We start from the raw sequence: 20,216 nt of genomic DNA, 5'->3' as shown, positions 1-20,216 counted from the left end.
GATTGACACTGGTTCCTACTTGTAATTACAGAAATGTGATTAGGTATTCCTATCAGTTACAAATGATTACAATGTGTACTTTTATGCTGCATTAATTTGAAGTCAGATGGCCAATATATAATGACCAAGGAAGACGCATAAACCTTAAGTAGTGTGTGATAATTTCTGTGTCAATATATACGGTGTAATGACCAAGGAAGGCACATAAACCTTAAGTAGTGTGTGATAATTTCTGTGTCAATATATAAGGTGTAATGACCAAGGAAGGCACATAAACCTTAAGTAGTGTGTGATAATTTCTGTGTCAATATATACGGTGTAATGACCAAGGAAGGCACATAAACCTTAAGTAGTGTGTGATAATTTCTGTGTCAATATATAAGGTGTAATGACCAAGGAAGGCACATAAACCTTAAGTAGTGTGTGATAATTTCTGTGTCAATATATACGGTGTAATGACCAAGGAAGGCACATAAACCTTAAGTAGTGTGTGATAATTTCTGTGTCAATATATACGGTGTAATGACCAAGGAAGGCACATAAACCTTAAGTAGTGTGTGATAATTTCTGTGTCAATATATACGGTGTAATGACCAAGGAAGGCACATAAACCTTAAGTAGTGTGTGATAATTTCTGTGTCAACTGTTCATTATGAGTACAGTTATTCTACAAGGAACAGAATCTAAACCAAGTACCACACAAAACTTTGTGAAACAAGCTTAAATATGCCAATGCCAGTACCTTGAAAGAGCCTTGTGCAAGGGAAAGAATAAAAAGTTAGAAAGATCTAAAATATCAAGTTATGCTGTGATGGCTTGCATGTGTTCTAGCTCATTCAAGAGTTCTAAACATTCTATGAAATATTAATTGGTGAAATCGAATTGCAATTATACTATGATGAACTTTTATTTACAGTGTATGTTCATACAACCATCTTCCATCCAGCCATCGATGTATATATCTCACTATCAAAACAGACACACTTTCCGGTCTGAATACACTGCATAAAAATAGGATACAGTCATACACTTTCAATATATATATATATATATATATATGATACACATATACAAGCATCACAGAGAATTTTCTACTTTAAGATAAACTATTGCATACAAACTGTTAAAGGCAAATAGGCATAATGTGAAATAGAGATAGAGTTACCAAAGTAGGTGCATATATTCACATACACACTCATACGCACATGTGCACACTCACACACACACATTTGGTGGCCATAGTGAATGTCCAAATGGCACGATTTTCATTTAAAACAATCTAGACATCATAAAAAGTCTTCTGGTGAAAACCCCAAGCTGATATGACTTTCCATTCAAGAGGAGTAGAGATAACAAGAGATAACAAACCATACTGGAGTTAGATCAGTACCATTCTCATTTAGGACTAATTAGACATCATAAAAACTCTTTTACTGAAAACCTAATGCTGAGAGAATGATCTGTTCAGGTGGTCTAGCAATAAAAAAAATTCAAGATGGCTGCAGTGGTGGCAATAGTGGATATTGGAACAGCATCATTTTCATTTGGGACCATCTAGACACTCTGTGTGTTAAATTTTATTGCATTCATCACAGAGTGATAACAAACTTGAGTTATCAGATGAACAGATGTCAGGTATCAGATGACAGATGATGGACAACAGGCCATCCCATTAGCTAAGACCGGTAGAGCAAAAAATTAGGCTTTCTCTTAAATATTTATACATTCTGTTCCAATTATAAAATCTAGGTAATTATAACCTACAAGTTACCATCCAGGATATGGACTCTTTAATGTCTTCAAAAATAAGCTAAAATTAGCATAAATTCTGGGAGCACTCATTCTATGAAATTAATGGTCTAAAAATATTTTATTTCATTTAGAATTTCATGCTGAGTAAACAAGTGAATAATTGTATGATCTATGCTGTACACATACAAGCTGGAAAAAGAAATAAGGAAAAACTAAGAATCGCAATGATGTAATAATTTTAATTTTTTAACAATCACTGGTGAATTATGTTCATAAAAATATGTGCAGGATGTATATACAATATATTCTTTGTGATAAATAGGCTCAAGTAAATCTCATTTCATATAACAGCATAAAAATCTTTTAACATTTTATACATTGCATAAAAAGCCTAAGGACAATTATCTCCCCTTACGGTTGATCAAAGTCATAAAGATAGTTCAATGTTTACAAAACTATACAAATCTAAACAATTTATCAATGTTTTTCATCCTACAACTGATTTTCTGATATAAAACATCTCACACTGAAATTAACTTTTGACTCCTTTGAAAAAATTACTACAGTAAAGGAAGATGCATTGATTTTAGTTTTCAAAGCATCTAGTTCAATAATTGCACCTCGATGAAATTACACATTTTTTTATGGCTGACAAGCTCCTAATCTGTCATGAAAACTAATCTAATTTGCTGAGTGATTTTGAAATATACACATCATTCAAAGATAAAATGTGGACTAAACATTGGCCAAAATTGTTGGTCTTGCAGGCTTCACTAAAGTCATAATACAGAAACAATAACCCCAGTCATGCTCATGGTCTAATCAGCACTGTTTTCATTTAAGACCAATTAGCTATCACAAGAAGTCTTTCAGTGAAAACCCAATCTCCAATCAAGTATTCAGTATGAAGAAAATGCAATATGATTTGCAAGATGGCCACCATGGTTGCCATTTTCATTCAGGACTAACTACGTATCATAAGAAAATTCAAAGTGAAAACTCCGTGTGATTATGGCCATCAGTTCATGAGAATGTAATTATGGCAAAACTTGCAAGATAGCCACAATGTTAGGTGTCAGACTGGCACCAGTTTTGTCTAGGAACAAGTACACAGTATAAAAAGTCCTTGTTGTGATGATCTGTTCAGGAAAAGTAGTGATAGCAAAATTTTAAGATGTCCACAATGACTGCCATACTAGATCCCTGATCAGCACAAATTTCATATAGCAACATCTCATAAGAAGTGTTTAAATGAAAACCCCATGTTGATATGATCATCTATTCAGAAGTAGCAATAACAAGATATTCAAGGTCATCGTGGGTGGGTTCTCAACAGAGTCAAGAAAGGTAATCAGAACTAATGTTTTTGGCTCTTTTTTAATGTTGAAAAGTGCCCTGAGGGTTTGAAGGTCATGTTGGTGGCCAATTCTGCAGCAAGAAATAAGGGATGGGAACCACTTGTCGAGAGCTTCAGACTATCTTATTTATTTACTTACTGTCTATACTCATATCAATTCCAACTGCAGATCTATCACATAATGCGCCAGTAGATCTGGTCTATGCAGCTTATTAGGAGCAATCAGCAGAACAAACACAGACCCTGGTCTGCTGGCACATTATGCAATGATAGATCAGGGTCTATGTTGTTTGCAGTTGGACTTGACTTATAACTGAGTATGTGTATACAATTTTTAAAACAAAAAAAAAAAGGAAAAAAAGAAATTAAAATCTCTTATGGAATGTTAACAACATCCATATATTATTGCAATATTCCCATAGAAGAGTATATTAATCTCTCTCTCTCTCTCTATCTATCTATCTATCTATATATATATATATATATATTTATATAATAGCATATTCTTATGGCGCTTTTAAAATTATGTTTCTCGAATAAGCTACTTAAGAAAGCTGCCTGTAATGCTACTGGCATAGAGGTCATCTATTAATTTTTACAAAAGATTATATAAAAAAAGGCAACTAGAGTTTTGTCACTGATTGTAGAACAAGTTTAATCTGACTATCTCTCACTTGGATTTCTTCTGTATATACAAACATCACCCCTATACCTGTGATTGAAGGTGCGGTTGAAACGGGCGTAGCAAAAAAAGCTAATAATTCTTACAAAAATTGTGGGATATATATGCACGTAACTGAACCATGTTTCACAGCAGTCTATAAGATTTCTGTTACAATTTGTGTTCACAAGATTCTGTCTTGCACTGCATTCAGTGGCAGGAAAAAAGGGGCAATAACTCTCACAAAAATTGCCTGAGGGTCTTGATTTGTTGACCTGACTGATTTTAGATGATAAACCACAACAGGTACAAAGCTTTATTGTTGTTGTTGTTGTTGTAGGGTTTAACGCCATTTTTCAGCACACGATAGGCTATGCATGCTGGCCAGTATTAATGGTGGAAGAAGAACCTGGGAAAACCCTGGGAAGAACCACCAACCCACGAGAAGCAACTGGCAAGCTTTCTCACATACCCACATTGGCTGAATCCTAAACTCGAACCCACGCAGACTGAGGTGAGATGGCAGTGATCTGTAACGGGGAGCGCTTTAGACCACCGGCCACTCGGGGCACCCATAAAGCTTTATGGTGATTCACTAAAAACTGTGAGACTAGTTGCATTCACAATGTCTTGTCATACACTGCATTCAGCTCCAAGTCCAATTGCATGAGCAGAGATTTTTGTCTATATTCACACCATCAAATGACAACCATAATATTTACCATTTTTCAACACAACATCTAGTTATGTTCACTAGATTCTATCACACACTGTATCCAGCTGCAAGACAAAGCGGTCAATAACTCTAATGAAAATATGCACAAGATTCTGTCGGACACTTTATTAGGCTCCAAGTAAAAATGGGCATCAACTACCAAACATCACAGGAGCACAGTCGTACACTAAATCCAGACTAGATGCATTCACAAGATGCTGTCATACACTAAATCCAGAAAAACTGCAGTGACTTGTCAGTATAAGCTTCTTCATATAATGACCATATGTACAAATATAATGACCATAAGTACAAATATAATGACTATATGTACAAATATAATGACCATATGTACAAATATAATGACCATATGTACAAATATAATGACCACATGTACAAAGTTTCACTTCAATTCATCAAAACTCTCAGACTAGTTGCAGTCACCAAATTTTATCAAACACGGCAGTGATCTGAAAGTCAAAAAGTTTAATAATTTTCATCAAAAACTGAGGGTACAACATGATTTGCATATTTAACTGAAAACCATAGCAATTACCAAATTTCATGGCAATCTAATAAAAGCTGGGGGACTAGTTGCATTTACAAGAGCATGTGCTGGTGGGAGGACAGATAGAAAAAGTGGGCACAAGTATGCCCACCACATATACTTAAGTATAAATCTGATCCGACTGCAAATTGCAATGACTCAGATCTGCCATGACATAATGTTCTGTCAGATATGGGTCTGTGATGTTTGTTAGGGGTAATCAGTTGAACAAACAATGGAGAACCTTATCTTCCAGCACATTATTCAATGGCAAATCTGGGTCTATATTGTTTGCAGCTGGATCTACCTTATAAGTACATATATATAGTGTCCCTGCCTCTAGAGGCAAAGGACAAAAAAATCTGAATGCCCATGTTAATAACAAATACTACCAAGACATCTGGGGTTTGGCTTAATCTCTTGCATTTTTGTGTAGGAAAGTTTAAAAAAATTTGTATTCAACATGACATCCAAACATGCTTTATTAATACATGTGAATCTACTGATGGTAGGCCACAAATATCATTTTAAAAGCCATCTACTGTACATAGTTTTACAGTTGAAATCTAACGCTTTTAAAATTAAAAAAAAAATATTACAAAAATCCCCAAACACCTTTTTTATGTATTCTATCAACACATTAAGGCTGTTCCATTTAAACATACATTGGTAACCAGGGAAGGCAGTTTTTTAAAACTATATGCCAGGGTACTTTGATTTCTCTGGGTTCATATTAAAATGATAAGAATATTCTAAATTGCATCTATCGGTGAGTACTACACTTTAAAAGTGTCTTCCCTGAGTCCCATGTATGTTTTAATGGAACAGCCCTTAGAGAAACCAGCCAGAACCAGTCTAATGGGAACAGGAAATGTTCCACCAGTACCTTGACCAGGGTGATGATGCAAGAGCAAATAGGGTTAGAATTGTTAGATAATTGTTGACCTGTATACACAACAAGCTGTAAACTGGTGACCTTACTGCTGTTATTTGAAGAGTTCAATGCCAAATGTGGAATGTGTTTTTGGAGGTGTTACCAGTAATAATGGAATAAAAGGTCATCACAATTTCTACTGATCCTCTGATGGAGGGAGATAAAATGGAGACTGAGAATATTACATGATTTAGGCTGACACACTATAGTAAGTATTTTGATTTTTGTTGTTGTTTTATTTAATTATTATTTTGTTCAAGATTATTTTTATAGGGATATTTAAGGACAGAACTTACATAATTTGGGGAATATAATGTGAAGGAGTACTGGAGAGTAGTCAGTAAGCTTACAAACCCAGTAACAAGAAAACAAAAGTTAGAACTTTTCTGCAGGCTGAGCAAAGTTGTCCCGTCATTACAACATTCTAATGCTGATACACAAATGGCATTCTCCATTCTTTCCAAATACAAAGTGATTCAAGGGGGAATATGGACAAGAAAAAACTACTGAGAGCCTGTTACGTGTGAAGCTTAATGATCACAGTGGATATCATCAGTGGTCACCCGACGGATCCTGTGAAGGAAACTGAAAATGCTATTGGGTGTTATTAACAAGATCATTACAGCAAACTAAAAGATATTAAACTCTTCCATTTTCATCAACTGACAATATACTAATTAATTAATTACTAATCCATAAAAATCTGAATCGGATTTATTTTCAAAACTTACTGTTTAATTTTGATATGAAAATAATACATATTATGACAAAAAAAATGCACCTGTTTTCTTTTCAGTCCCCTTGACGAACATAAAATCTATGCCAATAAAAAAGTCTACTGGTCTGGAAGTCATATTCCTGATCAAAATGTGTAAATATACTGGTTTGAAATTCTTGTTCTTGTTCTGTCATATGTATACTTATTAGGAACACATACCTCATTTTGTTTAAAAATAAATCAATGTACATGTCACAATCCAAGTATGACTAGTGGAAGGACAGCAGCTGATAAATGCTACCTAAAACATCATGATTTTCTCAGAACGTACTATCACAAATGTCTGGATTCCCAGGATTCCCAATGCCACTGAACTTACCATTCTGAATGCCTGCTGTCCCATTGCCATTTAACTTTTCATAATGAATGCCTGGAGTCTCATTATTACTTTGCTTACCATCTTGAATGCCCGATGTCCCATTGCCATTTATCTTCCATCATTAAAGCCTGGTGTCTCACTGACAGCTACCCACTTACCAACATGAATGTAAGGATCTCATCACCACTAAACTCAGAATCACGAAAGCTTGGTGTCTCACTGCCATTTAACTTAACAGCATTAATGAATGGTGTCTCACTGCCATTTAACAACCAGTATGAATGCCTAGTGTCCTGCTGCCATTTAACTTACTAGCATGACCGCTTAGTGTTACACTGCCACATAATTACTATTGTGAATGCCTAATATAGCATTACCACTTAACTTTATGCATCAAACAATTGTCAAATTTGGATATTATATCTATTTGATTCAGCATAACCATAATGGGATAGAGAATGCATATATAAAAAGAAACATAGTTAAAGGGTGCTAACTCTTTAGTATGTACATACAAGTGAATCTGACATTATTTATGATGAGATTTAACCGTTTTCTTTACTCAAATAATGATACCTTAGGTGCATATTGTAGGTATTATGTAGAATACCAGTAAAATAAAAACTGTCTTATCTGCCTCTCTTGTGTAAAAACATTATGAAAGACATTGAAAGAAAATCAGAATCACAGCAGGATTACAGCTAGAGATTGACTTCTCTAACCCGTTTCGATCACAGTGTAACTTTGTACTCTTAAGAAAATGTTACATTATATTTGTCAGTAAGGCATGTAGGCATAGTCACAGTCTGGTGTATCTGGTTCCTGACCAAGCCGAGCCTGGCGCTGCATTCTTCTCTGACATTTAGGACAGGGCCGATTGTCTGTTTTACATTCTTTGTGGAACACACTTTTGCACTGAGGGCACTGTAAAGACATAACAGGTTAAAAACAAATCAATGTTGTTAATCTGGATAATCAATCTAAATATCATTTAAAATATTTCAATATCTCAATTAAGCAATTGTTCATTTAGCACAGGTACAAAACAATATGGCAGCCTACTAAAGTAAAATCAAACTGTAATAAAATGAGAGTAAATGATGACCAATTTGCTCACGTAAATTCAATCCCCTTTTTCCACATACTACCCATACTTCAGGTTGGAAAATGAATTTATAGCCCCAAAAAGCTCACAATTCTTCCGAAAATAACATGAGTATAACTTGTTAATGTGTGTATCTTTTGCTGATTACCATATTAAGTTTCACAGCAAATTACTAATTCTGCAAGTTTAGCTGCATATTTAAAAAAATGAAGTCATATATTACATCCAGATGTATATCATGAAGGGCAATAATTATAGGTTACTGATTTGTATGGGAAAATATAAACATGATTTTCTGAGTAATACTGTATGACCATGGAAATGCAGTATTAGTCTGAAAAACTAGTTCATCTTTTCCCATACAACTGCGGTAACCATTTTATCATATACTTATTTTGTTTTTCTACCCAAGGCTTAATAATAAAAAGAATACAAGAAACAAAGTAACTGAAATTATGCTGATTTCCACATAAATACACAACCATAGATTTATCAATACACAATAACCATATTAATGTGCACATAGCTCTACCCAGAGACTTTGGAGCTTTGTCATGTGCTCGAAATTAGTTTTAAAAAATTGTTGTTTTGGTCTACTTAAAATGGTAATATAGAGTCTGGACTCATATTCTGAATGAATGTGTATTGAAACAACTTTCCAGTTGGTCTGGAATGGATGGGTTTTATTTGTGTGGTGATCCAACTCAAATTTGCTTTTCTGCTTGTGATGGACTGGATTTTTATTTTTTTTATAGAGCCAATTCCGTACAATGTACATGTGATGGGATGATATTGAGTCAAATGCACCTGTTTCAGTTCTGTCATTGATTGTTTAGAATCATAATGTTCGAAACATATTAAATCTTTCAACTGAAATTAACAGACTGATGCTACTGTATATCACATTCATTTCATTTTGAGTGCAGTAAGCAGAAGGTGATTTCTATTGTAAATGTGGTTGAAATTACAGTACAATTTTGTGGTGTGTATGAAATTTTGGAATCCATGACATGGGTCATGTAATTTTGGATTTGCAGAACTAAGAAAGTGCATTTTAAGGAAATCCAACATGCAAAAATGAAAGTATATTTATTGAAATTCTTATTAACAGCTAAAAAAAATGTATGTTATGCCCTGTTGCTTGCATGCTCTGTTAGAGGGACCCCAGCTAAGTACATTACCTATATGGCTTCTATTGCTAGCTTACATCCAAAACATAGTATCCAAAGAAATTAAATGGGGAAATGTGCAAAGCAGCTACTGTGTGACAGTTAATAGAAATAAAACTACTTTTACCATCTTAGCTTATTGGCTCTGAGGCTCTTGGTTTTCAACCAAACCTTCAGTTCCATTTTTTAAAATAAATTTAGTATTTTGACTGACTTGTCAAATGGCATATATGTGAAAGTCCTTGGCCTCAATATAATTTTCTATGCTATTTTTATAGACCCAAAAGATAATTTTCTATGCTATTGTTATAGACCCTAGAGATAATTTTCTATGCTATTGTTATAGACCCTAGAGATAATTTTCTATGCTATTGTTATAGATCCTAGAGATAATTTTCTATGCTATTGTTATAGACCCTAGAGATAATTTTCTATGCTATTGTTATAGATCCTAGAGATAATTTTCTATGCTATTGTTATAGACCATAGAGATAATTTTCTATGCTACTGTTATAGACCATAGAGATAATTTTCTATGCTATTGTTATGGACCATAGAGATAATTTTCTATGCTATTGTTATAGACCCAAGAGAGCACCAGTTATAGTATGGACCACTCTATTTGAACATTTCTCCTAAATAACTGTTTAAATATCAGAATGGTATTTTCAACACTGCATCTCTCACATTTGCCGTGGACAATGCGAATATCACATTCATTCGTTTGCTTGTTTGAAAGTTTCATTTGTGACTCGGTGAACTCATCCACATCATTAACTTTATCATCTCTACTTTCAAATGGATGAAACAGCATGTTTAGTTTATTCACAAACAAATCTAATAAAGACAAGCTTAAGCATCTGCTAAATGACGGTACATTGTTTGTTTACAATCAAAGTAGTTCCTAGTACACTACACAATATTTAGACACATGTGTCATGCAATATGAAGCCATGCAGTATGGAAAAATACTTCATGATTCTGACAATGTAAAGAAATGGAGAAAAAAATAAGCTTACATAATAATGGTACAAACATCATGAAAGAACAAAGTTTTGTTTTTAGATGATTATAATAATAAGTACCAAGTTTAACAGAAATATTTAAACAAGTTATACTAATTAGATTGTTTCCTACACTGCATTAATCTACATAAAGGCCAATAATTAATACAAAACTGTGGAGGAAGAGTGATTTGTCACTGTACACATCTTTAGGCAATGACAATAATATTTGGCAAGGCAGTCCATGATAAACTGATTTACAATAATATTTGGCAAGGCAATCCATGACAAACTGATTTACAATAATATTTGGCAAGGCAATCCATGAAAAACTGATGACAATAACATTTGGCAAGGCAATTCATGAAAAACTTATTTACAATAATATTTGGCAAGGCAATCCATGACAAACTGATTTACAATAATATTTGGCAAGGCAATCCATGAAAAACTGATGACAATAACATCTGGCAAGGCAATTCATGAAAAACTGATTTACAATAATATTTGGCAAGGCAATCCATGACAAACTGATTTACAATAATATTTGGCAAGGCAATCCATGAAAAACTGATGACAATAACATTTGGCAAGGCAATCCATGAAAAACTGATCACAATACTGTTTGGCAAGGCAATCCATGAAAAACTGATAACAATAATATTTGGCATGGCAATCTATGAAAAACAGATGACAATAATATTTGGCAAGGCAATCCATGAAAAACTGAAGACAATAATATTTGGCAAGGCAATGCATCAAAACCTAGATGGACTATTTGCAATTTTATTTATTAATTATCATGAAATTAGGTGGATATTATGTTAATGCCCTTAAAATGTGCCTTTCAAAAATCTGTTTTGTTTTACAATTTTTACTAGAGTGGTTGCCCATTACTTCTTGTGGTTTATTTTGGTGTTTAACCCTTACATTGCATGAAGTTACTAGACCATATACTTCATGAAGCTACTAGACCTTACAGTGTATTAAATTAGACCTTACAGTGCATTAAGCTATTAGACCTTACAGTGCATTAAATTAGACCTTACAGTGTATTAAATTAGACCTTAAAGTGCAATAAGCCACCAGACCTTACAGTGCAATAAGCTACTAGACCTTACAGTGCAATAAGCTATTAGACCTTACAGTGCAATAAGCTATTAGATCTTACAGTGCAATAAGCTATTAGACCTTACAGTGCATTAAGCTACCAGATGTATTAAGCCACCAAACCTTACAGTGTATTAAGCCACCAAACCTTAAAGTGCAGTAAGCTATTAGACCTTACAGTGCATTAAATTAGACCTTACAGTGCATTAAATTAGACCTTAAAGTGCAATAAGCCACCAGACCTTACAGTGTATTAAGCCACCAGACCTTACAGTGCAATAAGCCACCAGACCTTACAGTGTATTAAGCCACCAAACCTTACAGTGTATTAAGCCACCAAACCTTAAAGTGCAGTAAGCTATTAGACCTTACAGTGTATTAAGCCACCAGACCTTACAGTGCAATAAGCTACTAGACCTTACAGTGCAATAAGCTACTAGACCTTACAGTGCAATAAGCTACCAGACCTTACAGTGCAATAAGCTATTAGACCTTACAGTGCAATAAGCTATTAGACCTTACAGTGCAATAAGCTACTAGACCTTACAGTGCAATAAGCTATTAGACCTTACAGTGCAATAAGCTATTAGACCTTACAGTGTAATAAGCTACTAGACCTTACAGTGTAATAAGCTACTAGACCTTACAGTGCAATAAGCTACCAGACCTTACAGTGCAATAAGCTATTAGACCTTACAGTGCAATAAGCTATTAGACCTTACAGTGCAATAAGCTACTAGACCTTACAGTGCAATAAGCTATTAGACCTTACAGTGCAATAAGCTATTAGACCTTACAGTGTAATAAGCTACTAGACCTTACAGTGCAATAAGCTATTAGACCTTACAGTGTAATAAGCTACTAGACCTTACAGTGCATTAAGCTACTAGACCTTACAGTGCAATAAGCTACTAGACCTTACAGTGCAATAAGCTATTAGACCTTACAGTGCAATAAGCTATTAGACCTTACAGTGCAATAAGCTATTAGACCTTACAGTGCATTAAGCTACCAGATGTATTAAGCCACCAAACCTTACAGTGTATTAAGCCACCAAACCTTAAAGTGCAGTAAGCTATTAGACCTTACACTGCATTGAGCTTTTTGTTATTGTTGTGGGGTTTAACGCCATTTTTCAGCACACGATAGGCTATACATGGCGGCCAGTATTAATGGTGGAGGAAGAACCCGGAAAACCCCGGAAAGAACCACCGACCCATGAGAAGCTACTGGCAAGCTTTCTCACATGCCCACATTGGCTGAATCTTAGACTCGAACCGCCGCAGACAGAGGTGAGATGGCAGTGATCCGTAACGAAGAGCGCTTTAGACCACTCGGCCACTCGGGGCCCCCTGTATTGAGCTACCAGACCATACAATGTATTAAGTTACTACATGTTACAGTGCATTAAGTCACAAGACCTTTTACTACATGCTCATTTTTTCTCCATTAACTTTACACCATCAGAATCGTTCAGTATTTTACAATACTGCACTCACATGCAATTTATATTGCACTCATGTGTGCCCAATAGTGTATTAGGAACTACTTTGTAAACAAATTATGTACACTCACATAATAGGCGCTTTATGTTCTGGTTGATTAAATTTGTTTTTAATGAACTAAAGCAGATATTTTGTGGACTGCCACATACCAGCTGCTTTGCCACATTCTACGTTAAGTTTTTCGATACAATGTTTTGAATTTAGGCTAGCTATAGATGCCAGACAGGGTCCTTACAAATAACATGCAAGTGAGAAGGCATAAACTTTATTCTTTAGCTGGCAAAAAGAATGGCAAAAAATATACTTACAGTTTTACATTCTGAATTTCCTCAAAATGTACTTTCTTAGTTCTGCAAATCCGAATTACATGAGCCATGTCATGGGTTCTCAAGCTTGATTACACATTTCAAAATTGTATTGTAATTTCGACTATATTCCAAGGGCAATTATATCCTCCTTACTGCACTCAAAATGAAATAAACATTATATTCCATAGCGTCTTTTTGATAATTCCAATTGAAAGACTTCATGTTTTCCCCCATTATGATTTCAAACATTCAATGACAGAACAGAAACACACTTGCAGATGTCAACATGCTGCTGAAATCAGATGTACTTCATGCAGAATTGGCACAGATAAATCCAGTCCATAATCAAGAAATTTTGTAGAATTGACGAAAATACCAAAATCTATTCATTCCAGATCAAATGGAAAAGTTGTTGTAATGCGCATTCATTCACATTATGACTCCAAATTTAAATTTTAAATAGACCAAAATGACATTTTCTTTCAAAAGTTTTGTCTCAGGCAGGACTAAGTTCAAATTTATCTGGGAAGAGTTATGTGTGCATTAATAATGTTGTTGTTGTGTAATGATGAATCTGTGTTTGTGTATTTAGTTTGGACTATGGCATACATTCAGTTACTTTGTTTCTTCTAGTGTATTTTTAAAAATATAATTAAGCCTTAGGTAGAATAAGAAAATGAGCATATAATAAAAAGTTTACTGCATTTGTATGGGAAAATATGAACTCGTTTTGTCAGATGGCTATACTGCACCCCCAAGGTTGTGCAGTATTTCCAACCGAAAAACTCATTCATATTTTCCCATACAAATGCAGTAACCTATAAACACTGCATTAAGCTACTAGACCTTACACTGCATTGAGTTACTAGATTTTACAATGCATCAAGCTACTAGGTCATCCAGTGCATTATTTGTAGACATGCACATCTTCTGGTGATGATCATAATATTTACCACATTTCATGCCAATCTATTAAAACTACATGGCTAGTTGCACCAACAAGAATGTATCATGCAATGCTACAAGACAAAAAAGGCAATAACTCAAAATTTGCATAAACAAAATGATTTGTTGATATGTTCAAATACAGGTAAAAAGGATATTATTTACAAATTTACAGACAATCCATCAGAGGTACAGGACTAGTCATGCTAACAAAAGCTAGAAGGAAGGACAGAGAGAAGGATGGACATTTATGTCTATTATATGGTACCCCACCCAATCCTGCCAGGAAGTGGGGGTATATAATGAAACAATAATATACAGCATTCTGGAATAAATAAGGCCTGAAACTGCACCTGACATATAAAGGCCTGAAACTGCACCTGATATCTAAAGGCCTGAAACTGCTCTGACATCTAAAGGCCTGAAACTGCACCTGACATCTAAAGGCCTGAAACTGCACCTGACATCTAAAGGCCTGAAACCGCACCTGACATATAAAAGCCTGAAACTGCCATTGACATCTAAAGGCCTTAAATTACATCAGACATTTAAAGGCCTGAAGCTGCATCTGACATTTAAAGGCATGTAGAGGTTTTAAACTGCACCTCACATCTAAATGCAGTATTTTGGATAACATATTGTGGATACAAGGCCAGGAAAACCAGTCTCATGATAAATGTATAGACTGTATGTCAATACTGGATTATGCTCCATAAAAAAGGAACCATTACACTGGGTGTCTTTCTAGGTCTTGCTTTACCAAATTACAAGACCAAGTACAATGATGACACTCTAAATGGTTAAAGAAGCTTGAAATGTTTTAAAAGTCTTATCATTCCCAGAATATTCAAAGCAAACATCACAATGTACACATAAATACACATATAAACGTGCTCCATAAAGATGAGAGTGCTGTTAGTTTTACCTAACCATAACACATAAAACATACATACCTTGTAGGTTGCCTCCAACTCAAATGGATAGATGACCTTAGGGTTATTGCACAATTCACATATGAAACCTTTCTGGTTACAGAGGGGGCAGGTGTACACATGCTTTGTGGCAAACTTGATGATTTTCTTCAAACTGGCTGCCAGAGCACCTGTTGGGACCTGCAATAGGTCCTGTGTGCAACCAAGAGAGATGTGGAATTTATTGTATATTATCAAGCTAAACATTGATGACTAGAAATATGTTCATGGAACACAAAGGGTAACATTACCAGTAGCTTCCCATGGGTAATTTTTCCTTTATTCTTCCTGGGATTTTCCTCCACTGAATATACTGACATATTTATAGCTAATCATGTGCTGAAAAAATGGCAATACAATCCACAAAACCCCAAACCAAATATTGACCCAAGTCAGAGATTAGATAAATAAACAGAATAATTCATATCCAGGGCTTATAAGAATTAAAATAATTAAATCTCTGTCAGCCTAAAACTTGGAGATGATATTACTTAAATGGAAATCAATGACAATTTTCATATGGCATCAACATGAAGAATATAGTTTTTTTAAAAACAAAACTCTAAAGGGATCTGTTTCACAAGTTTTGAGGAAAGACAATATATGAATGTGACTAAACAAGTCTTGCAGATTCTGTGAGGTTAATTAGATTAACTTAAAAAAGTTTTGCTGAGAAGAAACACACATGTGAGATACCTTATGCAAGATTTGCAGCGTATCTGAAATATCTGATGTACAATTTGCAGCATATATGAGATATTTGGTGCAATAATTTTTTGCAGCACATACAAGATACTTGTTGAGATCTGCAGCATATATGAAATACTTAATGCAAGATCTGCAGCATATATGAGATACTTGATTCAGCGTTCCTTCTTGTAAAATATGGTAAAAACCGTTGTTCATCATGAAAGTCATGTAACCTGAAATATTCCATTGTGAACTTAATCATAATCATCTCAAGAAAAACGAGACACTGACATAAAATATTGATCTGATCGATAAAATACAGGCAAGCATATACAATGTGCACAAAGTAATGAAGTTAAAAACATAAAACTTACAGAAATGGAGTATAGATGAATATCTTCATACAGATAATCTTTTGGCCATATGAATTTCCTCAGGTCCTCAGCTACTGACTGCCTGCAGGTGAAAAGGTATGTTTTCAGGCTAAATAACTGTAGTCTTAGCAACTGAAAGTAAACAAAATATTTTATTACAATACTAGTATACATGCAAAACAAAAATAGAAAATTTATACGAATTAAAATGTCTTGCTTACAACTCTGCTTGATACATATATGTTTTCATTTTCAAATGACCTTGACCTTGCATGAGGGTCACAGGGAGGGTATGGGTACATGAGTATGAAAGGAGACAGCTTCCTCACTTTAAAGTCCAAGTATGATGACTTTCCTTTCCAGAGTTTGGGATCCACGATCATAAAGAAAAACTTGAACTAAAAACCTGACCATGATTTTTAGAGGACTTGACCTTGCCTGGAGTCAATGGGAAGGTAGAGGTGCATGAAAGGGCAGATCATTCTGAGTTTATGGTCCATTTGATGATAATGACAACTGCCAGGGCCTGGGACTTATGATCATATTGAAGATTTTAATTGAAGCCATTGCTTATGCCAATGCTACCAACATAACAGTGATACCAAGGTCTTGCCTATCCTAAAGCAGATGAGACATAACCTGGACTCTCTTAACAACATCAAGGTGCTCTGTATTGTGTGCAAACTTACACTGCCACCTAGTAAAAGGAAGCCTTGATTCCAAAAGGCTTTACTACTGACAGAACAACAATACAAAATGAAGAATTCATCCAGAGAAATTATGCCTCCTTCTGTGGATCTGCTGCTTTATTTGATATTTACTGTCTTCTAATATGCAAATATTATCCATACAATGAGAGTGCTTCAATTACAATCAAGGGCCATAACTCTATAAAATATATTCAAAACCTGGCCATTATCAAACTGATAAGAGATGTTGAGGAGAATGTTATTATCAAATCTGGTTAAAATCAAACAAAAAAGGTGAAAGCTAGTGTTCAGAAACCAGTGAGATTCCTTGGTCATGCAAGGCCATAACTCTCTAGAACATTGATAAAATCACACTATCACAGAAGTCACCTGAGATGAAGCCACAAAGCCTATTTGGTCCAATGCAAATAAAAAGTGTGAATGCAAGAGTGTTTCATGTTTCTGTTGAACGTCCTGTTCTAAGTCATTTAATGACCACAACACTGTAAATCAAGGTAAAATCAGGTCATCTTCAAATTCATCTAAGATATTATTAAACTACATTCTCACTGCAACTTTGACTGGAATTAAACAAAAGTGCCAATGCCTGTCTGCTAATGCCTGTATGCCAATGCCTGTGTGCTAATGCCTGTATGCCAATGCCTGTGTGCTCACAAGACAGAGATGCTCATTTTAAGTTGATCAAGGACCATAACTCTGTAAGAAGGATGTTTATTTTAAGTAACTCAGTGAAAATTCATCAAAGTCTGGTAATTTTCAATGTTATATGTCCTCTTGATAAGATGAAGCTTCACTGTAAATTGTGTTTAAATCAAATAAGTTTCAAAACCTGCATTCACAAGCAAATAGGATGCCAATTCTAAGTTATTTTATTTTGGTGTCCATAAGGCATACCATTTTAAACCACGTTTTTCAGAAAAGGATTAGTGATTTACAGAAGAAAAAAAAAGAAAAAGATTTTTGTTTTAGGTTAATCACATGAGAGTATCATGGCTCTGCCAGCACAATCACTATTATTCCTTGGGTAATATTCAATTCATTTTCTTATATACTTACGTGTGAAATATAGAGACTTATTGGCAATATAATTTTCATATGTTTTTTCATTCCAATAATTTTACATGTGAAAAATATATTCTTATATTTTCACTGGTGAAAATATAAGACTTCCCATCATTCCATGCAATGCTTGATTGTGTGTTTCTACAAAAGTTGTACCTGTGGCAACAAAAATGAGAACTATGTGAGCTAGAACAAATAAATAGAAACTGCCTTACATTTCAGGCATGGAAAATAATCTTTTATAAACAAATCTGACTAGATGCCATTCATGTCTCTCTCAAGTTATTTCCCCTTATTTCCTTGATAACAACAACAAACCTGCTGTGATGCACTGCTGAAGCGGACATGCACTGTTTTAAGATAAGGTCTAATAGTTTACAAATTGAAAAAAATTTAATTTATTGTGACAGATTAGGACAAGCCAATCCTACTACTTTATTAAGTCACATATCATCTTCCTATTAAAGTGAGGTAATTTATCAAAATGGGGTGGGGTGTGTGTTTTGTGCTAAAAAGTGACTTTAATCTTCTGAACTTTAGATTCTTTAGCATGTCTGGTATTTTCTTTTCCAACATTAATACCAGATATATTTTATATTGTGGTACTGAAAATTATATATTTTAACCTTGACTTTGCCATGTGTTAAAATATAGTATATTTTGGTAACACACAAAGTAATATATCTGGTATTAATGTGTCTTGTATTCATCTTGAATCTCATAAATATTTTTAGACAAAGTATCAACATGGGCTGTGTAAGAAACTCAAACACTGCAAAAGACAAGATAAACACCATTGTCTATGCAGAAGCACATGGTAACTGAGCTGTGGGAATAAGTGCAGCAAAGGAGAGTCTACTGTTACAGAGTGCAAACACTGGTTTATCATCAGCTATTCAAACACTCTGTAGGATAATGCCAACCTGCTCACAAGCCAATAGTGTGCCAATTCTAAGTCAGTCAAGGAAAATGCCAACCTGCTCACAAGCCAATAGTATGCCAATTCTAAGTCAGTCAAGGATAATGCCAACCAGCTCACAAGCCAATGGTATGCCAGTTCTAAGTCAGTCAAGGAAAATGCCAACCTGCTCACAAGCCAATAGTATGCCAATTCTAAGTCAGTCAAGGATAATGCCAACCAGCTCACAAGCCAATAATATGCCAATTCTAAGTCAGTCAAGGATAATACCAACCAGCTCACAAGCCAATGGTATGCCAGTTCTAAGTCAGTCAAGGAAAATGCCAACCTGCTCACAAGCCAATAGTATGCCAATTCTAAGTCAGTCAAGGATAATGCCAACCTGCTCACAAGCCAATAGTATGCCAATTCTACGTCAGTCAAGGAAAATGCCAACCTGCTCACAAGCCAATAGTATGCCAATTCTAAGTCAGTCAAGGATAATGCCAACCTGCTCACAAGCCAACAGTATGCCAATTCTAAGTCAGTCAAGGAAAATGCCAACCAGCTCACAAGCCAATAATATGCCAATTCTAAGTCAGTCAAGGAAAATGCCAACCTGTTCATAAGCAATGGTATGCCAATTCTAAGTCAGTCAAGGAAAATAAATCTTAGAAATCAGCTCATATTAGAACTCATCAGTGTTCTTGCGAGTGTGAAATTTCACATCAAAGTTGATTTAAATAAAATGAAAAATATGGTTGCTATGGCATTCACAATGCTATTCAATAGGAATGACAATCCACAAAATTTGTTCATCATTAACTTAGCTGAGCCCTTGTTGACATTTTGCTACAAAACACATTTCAGTTGAAACCTGGTATTTATTATAATGTGAAAGCTAGAGTACTCAAAATGTTTACATTAGCAATCTCAGTGCAATGATGATTAAGGGTCATAGCTGTAAGAAAGATGTGAAAAGAATGCTCATCCTCAAATTCATCCAAGCCATTTCTGAGATAAAGTTTCATGCTCATCCTCAAACTCATCCAAACTGTTCCCAAAATGATTAAGGATCATTGTTGGAAGAAAAATCTGCAAAGAGTATGTCTCTGCTAAGTGGAACAAGTGGCATAACCTGAAGACAAGTGGCATAACTTGAAGACGTGTGTAGAATAGGATCATCATAGGATTCATATGGGCTTCAAAGCAAATATGGTTGAAAATCTTACTATAATGTGAAAGCTACCATGTTCACAAAAGTTGTGCAATGCTGGACATTATTTTCCAAAAATTAATGGG

General features: G+C 34.8%; 1 protein-coding gene across 2 annotated transcripts in view; it reads right to left on the bottom strand.

The window, feature by feature from the left end:
* Window positions 1–1,971: 1,971 nt before the first annotated feature.
* LOC149781798 (pleckstrin homology domain-containing family M member 1-like) overlaps window positions 1,972–20,216 on the bottom strand; it is a 95,791-nt gene continuing 77,546 nt past the window's right edge. For both annotated transcript variants that reach the window (XM_089935958.1, XM_089935959.1), the window contains 3 exons: window positions 16,245–16,376; window positions 15,163–15,333; window positions 1,972–7,987 (listed from right to left, as the gene is read on the bottom strand). In XM_089935958.1, coding sequence (XP_089792084.1) covers window positions 7,841–7,987; window positions 15,163–15,333; window positions 16,245–16,376 — 450 coding nt within the window. In that variant the 3' untranslated portion in view covers window positions 1,972–7,840. The remainder of the gene's footprint in view (window positions 7,988–15,162; window positions 15,334–16,244; window positions 16,377–20,216) is intronic.

This window comes from Sinohyriopsis cumingii, chromosome 15 (genome assembly GCF_028554795.1).
Source record: "Sinohyriopsis cumingii isolate HCF-2022 chromosome 15, ASM2855479v2, whole genome shotgun sequence".
In the NCBI taxonomy this organism is placed as follows: Eukaryota; Metazoa; Mollusca; class Bivalvia; order Unionida; family Unionidae; genus Sinohyriopsis; species Sinohyriopsis cumingii.
The sequence above is the reverse complement of the archived record's forward strand: the minus strand, read 5'-3'. Positions and strand labels throughout refer to the sequence as shown.